This window comes from Polypterus senegalus, chromosome 4 (genome assembly GCF_016835505.1).
Source record: "Polypterus senegalus isolate Bchr_013 chromosome 4, ASM1683550v1, whole genome shotgun sequence".
Classification (NCBI taxonomy): domain Eukaryota; kingdom Metazoa; phylum Chordata; class Cladistia; order Polypteriformes; family Polypteridae; genus Polypterus; species Polypterus senegalus.
This window is the reverse complement of record NC_053157.1, coordinates 240,510,626-240,522,531: the sequence shown is the minus strand read 5'-3', so window position 1 is coordinate 240,522,531 and position 11,906 is coordinate 240,510,626. Positions and strand designations below refer to the sequence as shown.

At 42.2% G+C, this 11,906-nt stretch overlaps 1 protein-coding gene across 1 annotated transcript; it reads left to right on the top strand.

The window, feature by feature from the left end:
• Positions 1 to 3,651: 3,651 nt before the first annotated feature.
• On the top strand, positions 3,652 to 7,574 carry LOC120528949 (stonustoxin subunit beta-like). The gene is made up of 2 exons (XM_039753022.1): positions 3,652 to 3,841; positions 6,866 to 7,574. Exons 1-2 carry the CDS (start codon positions 3,652 to 3,654, stop codon positions 7,399 to 7,401), a joined length of 726 nt encoding a protein of 241 aa, XP_039608956.1. The 3' UTR covers positions 7,402 to 7,574.
• Positions 7,575 to 11,906: the final 4,332 nt, after the last annotated feature.

Below are 11,906 nucleotides of genomic sequence, written 5' to 3'. Positions count from 1 at the left end.
GAAATAAAGACACAACTCTGAGCTTTACAATGAAAAAGAGATGGAAGACGGTAAATATGCAAAGAGTTTATGAAATTAAAGGAAATCTGAAGCCCCTTGACCAATACCTAGACCCTCTTGTTTAATTTCTCCATCTCACACAGTCTGACATGGTGATGTCTGACACCCCAAACTAGAATACAACTAATATACACAAGTCTCTGGTCCAGAAATTTTATTTTAACACAATTACCTTCTAACACACAAGTTAACTCCTCTTTACAAATAATTCTTCTTCTTCTTTATTCCTGTGTGTTGTCCTACTCCACTCCTAACCTCAGGCTGAGCAGGAGATGCCATTTTAAAGGCAGACTTTTATACAAACTTTCAGGTCAAATGGAGTCCTCACAAGACAGTAGAGGTGTCCCTAGCAGCTCCTGCCAATGGCTCTCAAGATCCTTCACAAGGAAACCTTTCATGACTGTGTATCTCATAAAGTCCTGCAGTTTCCAACAGCAGAGTGATGATGTTACTCGGCTTAATGGAGGGAACATATTGTTTGGAGTCAGTCTGCAACTGACCTTCCATCTGCAGATAAAGTACCACCAGTCACTCCAGCCAATTCAAACTGTCCTTCACAACATCAAAATAGCAAGAAATGTGCCTCATGATTGGTTATTCTTATCAGGTGACTCAATTTTAAATCTTTATCCTATTTATTCAGATGTCTGTGGTAAGAGAGGTGGAAGAAAATGAGAAGAGCTTCACTGCTCTGATACGGTGCATTGAGGAAGCCCACAGGAAACTGACTGAGAGGATCAGAGAACAAGAAAAGAGAGAAATGGAGAAGGCTGAAGGAGTCATGGAGCAACTGGAGAAGGAGATTGAGGAGCTGAAGAGGAGAGAAGCTGAGCTGAAGGAGCTTTCAGAGACCAAGGACCATCTCCACTTCCTGCAGGTGAGAGCTACACTTCACAGGGAGTCTGATCAGACTGGGGTGTGTGGGACCTGAGAACATTTAGAGAAATTTAAAAGATCTGAGGAGTTTGTACAACATGACAAGAACAGGCCATTCAGTCCAACACAGATCATCTTTTCATATTTCCTTAACATTTCAAATATTCTTTTTACAAATATCTCAAAGTTTGTAACTTCATGCACATGACGAATAGATGAATCTACAGTTGTCTGTGTGAAAAAGTGACATTTATTATGAAGTGTAAAAGATGACATCCAATAAAGGATGGTGCCAACTCTTCTGCCAGGACACCTCCTGATGTCTCCGTCCTTAAACTGATGAGATTCAAATCCTTCAGTATTTCCTCACAGCTCAGACGCCACAGTCCAGTCTTGTCTCTCTTCTCTCATGTGCTTTTCTCTCACACTCCACACAATAGTCCTGATGTCGACTGTGTTTCACAGACATTAGTGAGATTCGTTTCTTGATTTACACTCCACACATGGTGGTTGCTACATAACTCAGCTTGCCGTAGCTTTCTCTCTTTGTATGTTGATGATGATGATGATGATGAAGACACAAAGGCTCCAAGGATTTCCTCACAAGTCACACTTCTGAGCTGCAGACCTTCAATTGTATAATCATATTAAAGATCTTTCTCCCTACATGTGTTAGTCTTTACATTTAATTTAAATTTAATTAAGTTTGTTCTCACAACCATAAAAATCCAAACGCCTGGTTTTGTGTGCCAAGTCAATTCTGGACCCACCTGCCCCCTCAGTCCTTTTTCTTGATTCTCCTCTCATGGAGTCCTTTGTGAAAAGCTCATTGATAGTTAGGGTTGATAATCTCTGATGCTCCACTACACTCCACCAAATATTCTCTCTAAATAACCAACAAGTCAATGACAGGCGTTCTCACCATCTAAACCCACGCTGACTGCCCACCACACTGATCCTTAATTCAGAAGAGCCCCCTCTTATCAGCATTACTTACTTTTTATGTCTCCTTTCTGAAATCTCATCCCCTCTTCTCTCCTGATGCAGACTTTCTCATCTTGCTGTGTCCTTCCTGTTGATGGAGACTCGCTGAGCTTCAGTGTCACCGCTGATTTCTCATGTGAAGACCTGAGAAAGGAGCTGTCAGGTCTGACAAAGAGTCTGGAGAAGATCAGCCAGTGGGACATCATGACAAGGACTCCATCAGGTACAGCGTCTGGTGACATTGTGTTTGTTATTGAAGTCCATTAGGAGGACCAGAGTGACAATAAGAGGACACTGAAGAAGGCCTGCTCTTTAACATTTATCTGCCATCCTTTGCTGTTTATTATTTTTTACTATATAGCGCCTTTCACAGTCATTAGCTGAGTGATAACAAACTCTCTAAATAATCAGCTGTGTTTAATCAGATGTTTTAGAATTTTAACTTGAAATGTTACACTCCTTATACTTTTTCCATATACTCTCTTAAAAATTCCTTTTTTCACTTAACTTTGAGATTCTTTTTATTTCCTTTGCTTTGCTCACCTTAAGATTAATGAACAGAAATGTGTTTTAAATGGCTAAGCCGGCTCAGAGCACAAATGAATTGTTTATTTGAGAACAGAGACGTTAATGGACTCAAATTGAGCTCAGCGTCAGTGCTTTATAACATCAGAACATCTCAATCTGCTCCTGCTGTCTTCAGTGTCCATTACATTCTGCTGGATGGAGTCCACGTTAAAAGTTCACGTTCATCCATTTTCAGCTGTGCTCCCCCTGGGCTCTCGTGTTTTATATTCCTGCTGTTGTTTGCTCAGAAGTCGTGTCTCCCACCGACATTTAAAAGGAGTTTACACACCAAAAGCATTTTATTTGATTTATTTTGGTGGTGAAGATAAGCAAATTGGAGGACTGCGTCAGAACTCTGAGTACTTGAGGACCACCTGAACATTTCAGTGAGTGCAGCCTCAGAGTAAAACACACTTTATAAATTATGAATTACGTACGTTTACACATAAAGACAGCGATTTGTTTAAACACAAACTAAGGTCAAGCAGCCAAGGGCACAGGGTCCATCACAGCCGTCCACCACATTAGACATTTACTGTATGTGTGTATTGTGAAAATAAGCAGAGAGAGTGGGCACAAAGTTGGGGTACCACCCTGAAATACCCTTTAATGATGAAGATGAAATAACAAGCACAAAGACGGAGCACAATGATGGCGTCTGCTGCAATCAAAGGCTGTCAAGTTAAAGTCACTTGTGAGTCGGAGCTCCGTCTTCCTCAGTCACAGATCTGTAATGAACACCCACTTCTGGTGACATTTTATAGTGGTGTCACTGAAGAGGCGGAGCTTAATTAGTGGGCTGTGGAAGTGACGTCACTCGTCTTGTGGCCTGTGAACTCACTGAAGTGATGACATTAGCAGGAGCAGCACCCTCTCGACTCAGGGTGGGATTTCTTAACTAGATGGACCTCTGAAGATGTGAAGAACTGTACCTGCTTGTCAATATTTATAAAATAGAGAATATTTATGACTTTGTATGTCAGGACAAAAACCATGTCATGGAGTTCAAAGGGACCTTCTGTAGACCTCTGTGATCAAATTTGGTGAGGCAAAAGAGCAGAGCAAGAGATAAAGCCATTTGTAAATCTTTGAGTGTTACCAGCAGCTGCGGCCTCAAGAATTGGGAATGGAAAATGTTTGGAAACACCAGGACACTTTCTACAGATGGCCAGTCTGAGTAACTGGGAAGGAAGCACCTTAGCCAGGGAGGAGACCAAAAACCTAATGGTCACTACAGCAGATCTTCAGAAGTCCTCTGCTGAGATGAGAGAAACTGTAGGAGGGACGGCCATCTCGGCAGCGCTCCAAAAATCAATTGCTTATGGTGGAGTGGTCAGGCAGAAGATACTCTCGAGTAAAAAACAAAAGACAGCCTGAGACCATCAAGGGAAAGATTCAATGATCTGATGAGACAAACATTGAACTCTTTAGACCGAAGACCAAGCAGGATGTCTGGAGAGGACCAGGCACAGCTCACCACCTGCTTAATGCCATCTCTACAGTGACGATGGTGGACAGAGTGACAGGTCAGAACTGAGAGAAGGAGAAGGGCAGTCAAATACAGAGGGACCTGAATGAAGTGTCTGAATACTTCTATTAAGGAGACCTTTAAGATCTTTGATTTGTAATAAATGTACAGACCTTTCTGAAGACCTGCACTCACTTTGTCATTATGAGTTACTGAATGTAGACTGAGGAGCACAAAAGGCACATTAATCCATTTTGAATTAAATCAACATCACAGTAAAGTGTGCAGAAAGTGAGGGGGTCTCAATACTCTCTGACTTCCTGTATATTTATTATTAATATGAATATTCAAATCAACATTTGTCCTAATTTGCCAGCCCTTGTATATTTTATAAATGTTTTATTTGAACTCCTCTCCATTTGTAATCCGTGTTTAAGAACTAAACTAAGATCACACAATTCCATCTTCACAGTTTCCATTCTTCTTCTCTTTTCTTTTTATTTTCAGCTCATGAAGCTCCAGTTTTCGTCCTCCAGCCTCCTGAACCTCAGAGCAGAGACGACTTTTTAAAATGTGAGTTTGTGCTTTGACTGAATGGATCATCACAATAAAAATCATTGAAGTTTAAATAGAGCAGGACAGGCTTAGGATATGAAAGTCTGAGTGTTGTGTGACTGAGGGGCTGAGAGTGATGGGGGTCCTGTGACTGGTGCATTATGGGATTGAGAGACTCAGGCAGGGAGTCACCAAAGCCGTATGTTGAACCCAAGTCTTGATGTGTCCAAAATTGCTCAAAAAAGAAAAGAAAAAATAAAATCCACGTCATAGGGTGCACTTACTTTTTCACATGACTGTACATACGGACACAGTTTTAGTTTACAAATGAAGCACAATTGTATGTGAAATAAGTTAAAGCTGACAACAGTCCTCGTCATCCTCTATTCTCTACTCCACAGAGCAGACACTTTGCTTTGAGTTCTCGACTTCACAAATTTGAAACATTAAAACAGGGGTCCTCAATCACAGTCCTGGAGGGCCACAGCGGCCACAGGTTTTCATTCCAGCCAGTTTCCCCAATTAGAACTCAACTCTTGCCAATAGTGAAACTTGCTATTTAACTTTACTTTCCTACTTTAACGTTTTTAGTGCTTTCATTTGTCAAAGACAAATTTTACTTACTTTGTTGATCATAGGTTCTCAATTACAGTTTTGGAGGTCCGCAGTGGCTGCAGCTTTTCACTTCAACCATTTCCTTCATTTGAGCCCATGGATTTATTACTAAAGCAATATAGTTCTTGGGATTTTAGTTATCTGGCCTGTTGCAATTCAGAACCCTTAATTGCCTATTTTAGTTTTTAGCAGCTGCATTTAAGTTTTTATTGTTGCCTGTTTAATTAACCAGACATTACTTAATAATAAAATGCAGATAACCAATAAACCAGCAGCTCTCCAGATAAAAGGCTTCCTTTTAAACATGTGCATGTGCACCATGAAGTATCTGTGTTTAAAAAAATTAAATAAATGAGAGGGGAATAGGACGGATCGTTAAGTTTAAATTTGTTCTGGTCCACATAATATATAGATAATGTACTCAGAGAAGGAAACTCTATGGTACAATTAACATTTCCATTGTATGAATGAACATACTAAGAAGCCAAATAGTTAAATACCAAGTTTCATTATCAGCAAGGACTATCATCTAATTAGGAAACTGGCTGGAAGGGAACGCTGCAGCCACTGTAGCCCTCCAAGACCGTGATAGAGGACCCCTGTATTAAAACAAATGAAAATGGCAGAGAAAATTATTGGGGATCCTTACAAGTTCAAAGACCTCACTGGACTGCTGTGACATCTCAAGCTGACTGACTCTTCTAATGAGTGTCACCGGGTCTTCAGTCAATCAGTCAAGTCCTCACTCTGCTGTGTTGTGTCCTTTTGTGCCTCACACTGAACGAGGATAAGAGAAGAGGAGGAGATGAAGAAGGTCACAGCCAAGGCTGTTCAAGGTGAAGACTACAAGATCACCTCCATAGAGCTTTCTGTTCCAGTAGGCACAGCTGCTCATATTCTCAAGATGTTTGAGGGTCCGTAGGACTGTAAAACACCACCCTGATGAGACCACCAGAGTAAATCTGACCTCAGATTGAACAGAAGGAAAGTTTAAAAGGAGGAGAAAATGCAGTGTGGTGTGGTGGTGAAGACTTTGGAGTTCAAACACTGAGACTGTGGGTTCAAATCCCACTACTGACACCACTGTGTGACCTCAGCAAGTCACTTCACCTGCCTGGGCTCTGATTGGACAAAGAAAAGAAAAGGAAACAATGGAATCTGAGATGATGGGAGTCACCTTGGATAAGAATGACAGTCAAATAATAAAAAGAGATGACAGGAAACACACTAAAGAAAGAAAGAGAAAAGAGAGAGACAATGACAGATGGGAAAGGCACTATATAATAGATAGATTAAAAATAGGAAATAATGATTGAAGATTTTATTCAAATAATTTATGTGGTTGTGATGTGTGACAGTTGATTGATTTTAAATTAAAGAGGTGGACTGTGACAATAAAACATGTCATTTAATAAAGCCAGCGGTCAGTGTGGACAGTCCATCAGAACTCTGACCTCAATGGTGACCTTATGTTGTTTATCATAATTTCTGACGACTGAGATGACTTTCAAATGACTGACTTGCCTGCCTTTCTCTTTGTTGTCTGTTGTTGTCTTTTTATGATTTAATTTTTAATCCCCACAGATTCTGTCCAATCAGATGAGCTCTTTACTATTAGTGTCTCGTCAGCGCAGCTCCTGATTGGTTCTTGTTAACTGTCTGTGTTGTGCTCCGCCCCCAATCCTGTTACACACTCCCAGATTTCTTCACTCGTTTTCTTTTCTCTCCTTTCAGACTTCTGTCCCCTCACACTGGACATCAACACTGTACACAGAAAACTCCGTCTGTCTGAAGGGAACAAGAAGGTGACAAATGAGGGGACAAAGACTAAATATCCTGATCATCCTGACAGATTTGACTGTACTGCCCAAGTTCTGTGCAGAGAGGCTCTGACTGGGACTCGCTGTTACTGGGAGGTGGAGTGCAGTGGAGACTTCATGGTGATTGGAGTCGCATATAAAGGACTGGGTAGGAAAGGAGTGAGAAGAGAGTGCATCCAAGGAGATAACAACAAGTCCTGGTGTTTGCTGTGTTCTCATTCCCAGTACTTTGTGCGTCACAATTATCAGCAGACTGAAATCAGTGCCCCCTACAGCCCCAGAATAGGTATATATCTGGACTGGCCTGCTGGCTCTCTGTCATTTTATAGCGTCTCACACACAATGACCCTCCTGCACAGGTTCAACACCTTCTTCACTAAGCCCCTCTATCCAGGGTTTTGTGTTGGTTATCACTCCAGTGTAATAATCAGCCATCTGACACCATGTGATCACTGACCAGTACCCTCTACCGGTCACTTGATGTCCTCAAAAGCTCAGGTGTCTTTGTGTTTGCATTTTGGAGTCAAAATTAATTTTCCACTATACGTTGGGGCAACACCTTTGTGAGTGAATTTGTGGATGAGAATGAGGGGCGAGTGCGGCTGTCAGGGTCTCCATTATTTTTGGGTCTGAGTAGCCAATCAGGTGTGTGTGTCATAGTGAGGGGCAGTGACAACTCAGACCTACAAATACCAGAGTGACCAGCAGGGGTCACTGTTGATTCAAAGCCACATGTCCTTCAGGCTGACACCCCAACTGCTGTGTCCTCTGAGTGTCACTGAATGTCACCTATCAGTCAGTCTATATAGCGCCTTTCAGTAGTGCTGCTCCAGCAGGACCACATGCCTGTCTCAGTATCCAGAGCCTCATTCCAGTGACTATTTAGGAGCACAGAGTGACAGAAGTGACAGGAGTGCTGGCCTCTGAACAGACATTGTCTGCCCCTCTATTAGTTACTCCGGTGGTCTGTCACCTCTGAATGAATTCACTGTGAATGTCTAAAGACGAGGACTCACCGCTCCGTCACATGTCGGCCATACTGATGGAGTTTGGTGTTTTACTGAGTCACTTGGTGTCACGTTAGACATTAAACTGCACCTCCTTCTTGTTGTTTCCACTGTCACCCAACCTCAAGGAGACGATTCAGCTGACTGACTTCACCCTCACTTTTGGTGTTCAAAGTGACAATCAGATGTGACACTTGCGGACACTTTTATCTTTCCACTGACACACACATTCCCAGGATTCATTTACAATTCCCTCAGGACCCCACAAGGAGTGGCGTGTCACCTGACATCAGTCTGTGTGAAGAAGCCAATGAAGGCCCAGGCTGACAGCCCCCCCACTGTGTATTACAGGCCTCACCAGCAGATGGCGACTATGACTTCTAAATCTGTCATCTTCATGGAGCCTGAGGGGTTAAAAGGAAGAGAAGAAGGTGAAGAAAGAGTGAAGGGTGAGGATGATAGAGAAGAGAGTCAGGGTGATAAAGGGTGAGATGAGTGACCTGAGACAGAGTGAGTCAGACGAGTGTGTCACTTATGTGTTTGTCAGTTTTGTTCTCCCTCTGATTTTCTCCTCTTTGACTCGTCACACGCTGATGGCCGTCCTGTGATCACAGATTGTATTCCTCGTTGATCAAATCCGTATCTCGATGTGTGACTGACGTCTGATTCTTTAACCACTCGCTCATCAGACAGGTTGTCACCCGATGAGCTCTTCACTGCTGACCTAAGCCCTGCTGCTCTCTTCTCTCTTCTGTCACCTCGGCCATTGTTTCAGTTACCACTGTGTGACCTTATAAAGCCACTGGTCTGTCTGGTCACTCAGGTCCTCGTCACAGCTGCACACTTGCAGTCGTTCAAACTCTACAGGCTGACAGCCATGTTGTCCTGTCGTCTGATGTTTGTGTTGGTTGAGGTCGTCTCCTGCTGACCTTGGGGCTTTTAGAGCTCAGGATTAATGAAATGGAAATGTCAGTCAGCAGGGTGGGCAGGTGGGCACATTCAGGGCAAAATGTCACTTAAAAGTCGATGAGCACACTGGACACATCGCCAGTCACTGATAATCGACTCCACGTCAGCTCCTGTGGCCCTCATCATGTGCTGTCAACTCAGACGCTGGTCATGTGACTTGCACCTTAGTGACATTCCTGTGACTTTCAGGGCTGTGACATCAGCTGATTCTTCTGGAGCCAAACTGCTCCCTCTTGTGGCCTCTCTGCATATTAAACACACGAGAAGTTAGGATGTGAAGTGTTTGTGAGATCAAAAAAATATTCAGAATATTGACATGACCTTGAAGGACAGTTTGGTTTAATAATAATTAATGTGTAAAAGAATACTTATTTTAGAGTAATCTTCAGTTAATTATGATTAGGTGTTACATTCACAGAGATAAATGGCCTGTTAATGCTTTACAGTTTGTAAAATTTGAATTGCTTATTAAACTAAAATGATTAAAACACACACACAAAAAAAAAAATATGGACGACTTTTATTTGTCAAATCTGCTCATTTGGTAACTTTTGATTTGTAAATTCCTCTGATTATATCTCATATTTTAAATGTTCTGATGATATTAAGACTTCTTGTTTATGATTAATCCTCTTTAATACAAGCACAAGTGTCTGTGTGTCTGTCTGTGTATCTGTCCAGTCACTTTGTCTCTGTCTTTCCAACAGATGGCGCCTCACAAACATTAGCACAGCTTTTATGACTCCCATGCTAATCAATATCATCAAGTTACAGAGCCGCAGCACCAGACGTCACCTCTGATATCGGCCAGCAGTTTAATGACAGAATGTGTGTTAGTGTGAGTGTGATTAGTGGGCACCATACCAGCCTGTAAACCTCCCTGCTGGCACACAACTGCTGGTCAATAGAATGGCATATAACAGAGACATAAGCATTGCATTTGTCATTCCAACAGATGGCACATCACAAACATTTGTATTAATGCACTGCACTACTATAAACATTTGTGATGCACCATCTGTTGGAGTGATAATTGCAATTCATTTAATTACTACATGCATTTCAAAATACATTCCCACAGATGGTGCACTGCAAACATTAACACTGAGATCTACGTTGATTACTTAGAATTCAACCCATCTTAGACATGCAGCACAGCTAGTTTTGTAATAAAGAGCAAAAGTTATATATATATATATATATATATATATTTTAAATGGAGAATGCAGCAACAAATATGGTGATGCCATATGAATATTTTATTCTTCCATTCGCAGCAATTAAGCTTATTATTGAGGTAGATGAGCGTTGCTCCCCAGTCTGAGTGTTTGGTCCTGCTGTGTGTGTTTGTCCCCGTGTGTGTCCATGTGACACATGACAGTCTGCTGTGACGAGGTGAGTGGTCCTTGTGACTCCAGTCTGACCCTTACTTTCAATATCAGATGCTAATAAATCCTGACATTAAACTTTATTATGTACGCTACTTAAACACTTTTAGTTTTATCTCATCATAATATTCAAGTGATGGCTGCTTGCATTCTGTATGCGCTGCTGATATTATATGAGGAGTCAAATCTGCTGTAGTTCTAAGATGTGGATTAGCAATAAGAAGAGACGGCTACTTCAGTCACCTCTCGAAGGGCAGCAGCTGATATTCAGACTCACTTCAATTGACACCAAGTGTGCATCTCTGCAGCCCGGAGCCTCCACCCTGGAGCTCCAAGGAGGTGGCGTTGACTCCACTGGGCGCCAACTGGGAGGAACTTGGAGCTCGAAAAACTAAGAGGCCTGCAATTCTCCACTATGCCCACTAGAGGGGGAGTACCGTCATATTAGTCAAACTTAGTCGTAATAATGAAGTATCAAGTCATATAATTATAAGATGATAAGTCATAATAATATAATAATAACGATCAAGTGCCAGTGACCTGCTATTACTATTAACAGACTTGCATTTAATTTGGTTCTTCTTCTTTAGTAACGTGAGACTCGCAGTCAGATTAACAGGATTTAAGTAACAAATTTTGGGGTTTGTGTTAAGTAGTGAGAAGTCAAGTAAAATGACACCTATTATTGGCAAACTAAGAAAATTACAATATGTAAGCTTTCGAGGCAACTCAGGCCCCTTCATCAGGTAAGATGTAATAATAAAAAAATGATCGCTTATATTTTAATGTGATATCGGCGAGTATTTAGCAGCTGAAGTTCTTACAGATTTGTGCCACTCGTCCAGCTCAATTTCTCCTTCTTGCTTAGCCGACTTTCTCTTCCCAAGGCATGCCATAATACTCACAGACACTCACTTTGTATATGTCGCTCTCTCCTCGGTGTCTCCATCACTGATGTTCTCCTTTATCATTTCTCGGCGCTCCTTAAATCTCCCGAGTGTGCGCACATAACCGTGGACTGTCTCAGCCCGTCTTGTGTTAATGGCGGACACTTTGAGATCGCAGCACCGACTGAGCCTCGACTGTAAGCAGACGGCTATTCACGTGAGGCTCACTCCGCTAAGTCTCAGTGTGACACGCGCGCTTCACGGAGTGCCCGACTGGTTTAGTCCGGTGCCGCGCTTTGAGATCAGCGGGAACGCGCACTGCGGGGAGGTTGGGAGGTCAAAGGCGGAGCGCAGGTTTGGTCCGCACGTTGAACGGCACCTTCAGGTTATTACAATTGACCGGGCAGGTTATGAGATCGCAGGTGACTTTGACTTCAGTTTGAAAGACACAAATACAAACACGCGTCTTCAACTTCAGAGTTTGACTGTGCCGCCACCATTTACGTGATTCCATTTGATTGTCTGTTTTTTATTTATTTATTTATTTATTTATTTGTTTATTTATTTATTTATTTATGCGCACTGCACTTTGGGATAGCTGTGGTTGGCGTCGGGGAGTTGCGACAGCAGGTGAGGTAATTAGCCGTTCCGGCGCCTAAATTACCTGCGGATTATTATAAAGGCTAATACCGAAAACTGGAGCTGAGTTG

Excerpts from the sequence above, each read along its gene's own strand:
- LOC120528949 (XM_039753022.1), top strand. The coding sequence starts at position 3,652 with ATGGCCAGTCTGAGTAACTGGGAAGGAAGCACCTTAGCCAGGGAGGAG. Across the intron at positions 3,842-6,865 it reads CAGGCAGAAGATACTCTCGA|GTCCCCTCACACTGGACATC; the intron begins GTAAAAAACAAA and ends TTTCAGACTTCT.